We start from the raw sequence: 6087 nt of genomic DNA on the forward strand, positions 1-6087 counted from the left end.
GTCTTTTAATTACAGAAACATATAAGAAAATCATGTCAGCATTATATAGCTCAATTTGCATCCATTTTAGTAACTAAAAAGGAAAATCTTTCTTCCCTGGTGCTCAATAGATTATTAAATAAATCAGACTTTATAATGGCTCACTGTAGAATTTCCAAGTCCCTACATTTCCATCAAACACAACTGTGAATTCTTCCCGGCAGAATATGTTCTTTCTTCTATATCACAGTTTATAAATGACTGCTAAATATGTCTAATGTTGCTATTTTTAACCAGTGATCATTTAACACTATCTGTATGACGGCACATTAAATCGAGAAATGTAAAATAGAATAGAATATATACTAACATGTTCCATCCATTTTGTTTAGAATGGAAATGTGTCACTGCCTTTTGCCCAACACCCCCAAACAAAAACCCAACCAGATCACACATATCCACAACCTGCTAGCAAACAATCTGCTGTGTTTTGACAGACAGCTAACACTATGGCCAGATTAGAGGGTCTCCTACTGCAAGTGGAAGTCCACAGGGGAGCCAGGGGGACATGGGGCAGTCCCTGCTCCATAGGGGACAGCCGTCTGTCATCACCACCATCTGGACTGGAGACACACTTTGGCACAACACCGTACCAGATTTGGTCTCCTCTTTCCCCGGGGTGGCTAATGTGCCAAGACAGTTTAGACAAGGAGCAGGGTTGGACAGTCCCACAGCAGCTTTGCAACTCCTTGTGGGTTACTTATGTCCATTTTTACATTTACATTTTAGTCATTTAGCAGACACTCTTATACAGAGTGACTTACAGGAGAAAATAGGGTTAAGTGCTTTGCTCAAGGGCTCATCGACAGATTTTTCACCTTGTCGGCTCTAAGTCTACTTTTTGGTTACTGGCTATCTGCCACTGGGTAAAAAATAAATAAAGATGACTGTTGCATTTTAATTTGAAGTTTGAGGTGTAATGTTTGATGTGTAAGGAGTGAAGCATTTTACCACTGTGTGATGCAATTTTTGCTTAATTTATTGTGTTTCTGTTCAGAATATGACAATTATTATTTTGCTTAGAAATGGACTTAAATTAACTGTCCAGTGAAAATCTAAAAAGTTTATATTTTGTTAACTAATAATGTTGTTGACTCATCATAAATTGGAGAGAAAAAACATTCAAAAAACCCACCTCAAACTTGTATCTCAAACAGACTATTTAAAAATGCTTGCTATTTCCTGATAGAGGATGATGTCATCCTCCTGAGGAGGACGAGCTGGCCAATCAGCAGTCTACTGGCATACATATTTTTAATGACGTATACGCCCACACCATTCCAACATCAGAAAACATGCTTTTTAACATACTTAATTACATTTTTTGGGAAGGAAAACTATTTCACTCATATTCTTATTAATTATAGGTCATATTTAATAAAAATCTGGAAACACTGGACAATTACTTTAAGACAGTAATGCAGTGACAGGAACAACATTGTAGAGCTCTATGTAAATATCTGAAAGGTGTTCAGAAAGGTAGGCTAAATAGCTTGCATATGTCAATACTATACTATTAATTTTAAAAAGTTTTTTTTTAAATGCAATTTATTTAAGTGTATCAGCCATACATACTACTGTGTACCCTTTTCGACTGATCCATAGAGAGAGTTGCTTTTGAAATCATGTGAAACTTCTTCAGTATTAGGCAACATGCTGTCGATGTCTCCTAAAAAATGTATATGTTATACTGTGTTATATCCACAAGAATTGTCATTCATAGTTGTCCATCATTTCGTTCAAGTAATTAGCCTAGACTAGCCTACTATTCCCTACTAATTTCCCATTTTTACCAAATTCCCCACAAGCATATAAGTGATAAAGTCGGTCTCACACGTACCTTTCTTGTCCGCTGTCAGTGTCATGCTGCAGCCCAGGCTGAACAAGGCAGCAATAACTATTCCAGTTCCAGGTCTCATGGTTTCCAAAATGTGTTATATTCAATGAAATTGCAGGAGAAACTTGTCCATAGTCTTGGGCGAACAATACTAAGTTTGTGTGATGTATCTAACCCCGTTTTACGTCCAGGGGGAGGTAATAGGTGTAGCCTGTTTGGGTGGGACTTAGTTGCGCTGGCACTCTCTCTTTTCCCGGCGAAGGGTCCTCTCTTTTTTCTCTAGAATAGCAGTCGGAGCAACTTTCAACTGTTTTGACGTCATTCGGAAGGAGGATCGTTCGACAGCAATGCAGGTAAGTAGATAGTTATTTCAAGCATTGCCTTTCACAGTCATAGGCTTTGCCTCAAATATTTAAACCTTCAAATAACACGTTGTTTCGGTTGTTTATGGTCGTATTGTAAAGTAGACTAGGTATGCCTAGGCTACTTTAATGCAAGCTATTGTATAAGACACCAGTTTGTTTGTTGAAGATGTTTGTTGTTGTTATTATGTTATTATGACATTCCAGCTCACTCACAATGGAATGTCAGTAAACACCGTCTTATTCCTTAAACTGTGCATCGTCTGGTGATCAGATGTGAAATGCAGACGCAGGCTATCACAACATGCCCTTCTATGGTGAGTGGCAGGATCTGTTGTTGAGCAGGTCAACGAACTCTGTATTTCATTTCAGCCTGGTCTCATAGACTAGATGTAACATAGTACATGTAAATCCGGGACACTTAAATTAGTATGATACTGTTTGGTATGGTTACATACGATAGATGGTAACTTAAGGGATGGGATATAACACGAAGATCTAACATCCCAAAGGTTGCGCGTTCGAATCTCATCACGGACAACTGTAGCATTTTAGCAACTTTTCAACTACTTACTACATTTTAGCTACTTTGCAACTACTTAACATGTTAGCTAACCCTTCCCCTAACCATAGCCTTTTTAGCTAACCCTTACCCAAACCCTAACCTTAACCCTTCAATTTAACTCCTAAACTTAGCCCTAACCTTAACCCCTAGCCTAGCTAACATTAGCAAGCTAGATAGCTAATGTTAGCCACCTAGGCAGAATTCTTAACATATTGTACTTTTTGCAAATGTTTAATATATTGTACATTTGGCAAATTCGTAACATATAATACCAATTGTAATTCGTGCGATGGACATCCACAAATGAATACATACCATATGAAATGTAGCATATAATACTAAATGGAGTGTCTCTGATTTACGTACAGAAAATGCTCTGAGACCAGGTTGTTCATTTGCATATGGTAAAATAATAAGATCCTGACAAGGCAAACCTGGTGAAGACCTCTAGATTTGACAAGCCCTCATGAATCACAAATGCTGCAGGTAACTTCAAATAAACCACAAGTGCCACCCCCCTCCTGCTCCAGGCAGGTAGGATTAGTTTAAATTCTCCTCTCAGCTACTGTAGTAGGCACATCTGTACTCTCCCTGTCAACTGTAGGATCTTTTGTTGCTGAGAATTTTCCTGCACGTCAGGAAACGAGGTTTAAAAAGGCTTCTACAGTTTGTAATTTCCACTTTAAAATGTCAGACATGATTTGCCCTAACAAAAAATGTATCAACCCCTACAAAAAATGTCCATTAATTATAATTCACATAATTCACATTTCCTGTTGCTGCAGGATTATTTTCCTGCTGTAGCAAACTGGTTCAAATTAAGATCCTACATCTCTAAGTATTATTCTAAACTAATAATAATAATAATAACACATTTCATTTGTGAAGAAATTCGCTCACACCCAAGGTTCTGAAGAAAATCAGAAAGACAATTATAATAATAAACAATCCAAAACACAGAACATTGTAAATAGACAACAATCAAAGCTATATACAGGTGTCGTCAGATCCGGTGGACAGGAGAACAAAATTAACATAGGACCTTGAAAGTGTTTCTGAACAGCTTTGTCTTTAGCTTATGTCTTAAACAAGGCCAGAGACTCTGCAGCCCTGACAGTGGCTATAAGTGCGTTCCACAGCCGAGGAGCCACACATCTCAAAGCCCTGTCACCCATAGTTTTTAGTTTGCTGTGAGTCTGCTGAAGGGAGACTGACCTGGAGGAGTGATGGGTGCGTGTGGGGCAGGAGGGTAGGATGAGGTCAGACAGGTACTGTCTGTGCATAGCTTGGTAGGTGTGAACCAGGATTTTAAATGGCAGAGCAATAGAATGGCAGTTTTGATATAAACCCACACAGCACCAGTCTCCATGAAACAATTTCCTCAATCAAGGGATCACTTGATTTGGATGACACAACAAATCGGATGTATCAGACATACCATTGAATACTGTACTCAGATTGCACATCAATGACAAATGTTATGAAAACAGTTGGGCATACTATTCACTTGTTCTGGACAATTTGTTTGAGATTCAGGAAATGGCAGGCTGATGGTGCAACCACAGAGCAAGTATATACAAGGCCCTAAATGCAACACAGTGATTAAAAACATTACATAAATTAAAAAATAACATTGTGGCAACATACACCCCCTACTAGGGGATTATATACGTTTATTGTCGATCATGCATTTGATTATGGTTATACAGGTCTGAACACATTGTAGTTTAGTGTTGTCACAAAAACAAGTGGGACGTGATTCTCAGCCAAAGCAAATTACCTAATCTCCTCCCAGTAGGTATTAGCGCTACAATGGTAAAGGGCCCTTGTTGAATCGAGTTACTGTACAGCACAGTTAGAACTTTAAGATTTATGAGTATAGCAGTGATTCACATCCGGTCTTGTCACTTTTCCTTGAAACTTGTGTAAAGGCAAGATTTTAGATTTGATAGTGTTTTATGTTTTTTGAAATCATATCAAATCATATTTTATTTGTCACTGAATACAACAGGTTTAGACGTTACTGTGAAATTATTGCTTATGAGCCCTTCCCAATGATAACACAATTATTACAAATATATAAATAACGCAAGAGTAATAAAATACACAATAATTAAGCTATATACACAGAGTACCAGTACCATATCTCTGTCCAGGGGTACCAGGTATTTGAGGTAAATATACTATGTATTCTGAACAAAAATAGAAATGCAACCATTTTAAAGTTACAGTTCATATGAGGAAATCAGTCCATTGAAATAAATAAATTAGGCCCTAATCTATGGATTTCACATGACTGGGAATACAGATATGCATCTGTTGGTAACAGATACCTTAAAAAAAAGGTACGGGTGTGGATCAGAAAACCATTCGGTATCTTGTGTGGCCACGATTTGCCTCATGTAGCGTGACACATCTCCTTTGCAAGAGTTGATCAGGCTGTTGATTGTGGCCTGTGGAATGTTGTCCCACTCCTCTTCAATGGCCATGTGAAGTTGCTGCAAATTGGCGGGAACTGGAACTCGCTGTCTTACAAGTCAATCCAGAATATCACAAACATGCTCAATCGGTGACATGTCTGGTGAGTATGCAGGCCATGGAAGAACTGGGACATTTTCAGCTTCCAGGAAATTTGTACAGAAGATCCTTGCGGCATGGGGCCGTGCATTATCATGCTGAAACATGAGCTGATGACGGCGGATGAATGGCATGACAATGGGCATCAGGATCTCGTCACGGTATCTCTGTGCATTCAAATTGCCGTCGATAAAATACAATTGTGTTCATTGTCTGTAGCTTATGCCTGCCCATACCATAACCCCACTGCCACCGTGGGGCACATTTTAGAGTAGCCCTATACAGCCCCCAGCACAAGGCGCACCTGTGTAATAACCAGGCTGTTTAATCAGCTTCAGGACAAGCCCCACCTGTCAGGTTGATGGATTATCTTGTCAAAGGAGAAATCACTAACAGGGATGTAAACAAATTTGTGCTCAACATTTGAGATAAATCAGCGTTTTGTGCGTATGTAACATTTCTGGGATCTTCTATTTCAGCTCATGTAACATGGGGCCAACACTTTACATTTTGCATTTATATTTTTAATTATTGTACATAAAGGCAGGGTAACTTGATTTGGCATCAGGATAGATAATAATAATAATAGTAAAATAAAGAACCGAGTAGCATCAGCCAATGATAAGTATGAAAGTATGTGTGTGTGTTTGCGTATGTTTGTTTGCTGGATTGTAGCAGAAGTCTTTGGCAATTCAGGCCTTCCTCTG

At 38.6% G+C, this 6087-nt stretch overlaps 1 protein-coding gene across 1 annotated transcript in view; it reads right to left on the bottom strand.

The window, feature by feature from the left end:
- The window catches only part of LOC139583377 (melanoma receptor tyrosine-protein kinase-like), a 47178-nt gene extending 44659 nt beyond the window's left edge, over positions 1-2519 (bottom strand). Inside the window, exon 1 of the mRNA XM_071414395.1 lies at positions 1880-2519. Coding sequence (XP_071270496.1) covers positions 1880-1958 — 79 coding nt within the window. The 5' untranslated portion in view covers positions 1959-2519. The remainder of the gene's footprint in view (positions 1-1879) is intronic.
- Positions 2520-6087: the final 3568 nt, after the last annotated feature.

The sequence above is a fragment of the Salvelinus alpinus genome, chromosome 8 (genome assembly GCF_045679555.1).
Source record: "Salvelinus alpinus chromosome 8, SLU_Salpinus.1, whole genome shotgun sequence".
In the NCBI taxonomy this organism is placed as follows: Eukaryota; Metazoa; Chordata; class Actinopteri; order Salmoniformes; family Salmonidae; genus Salvelinus; species Salvelinus alpinus.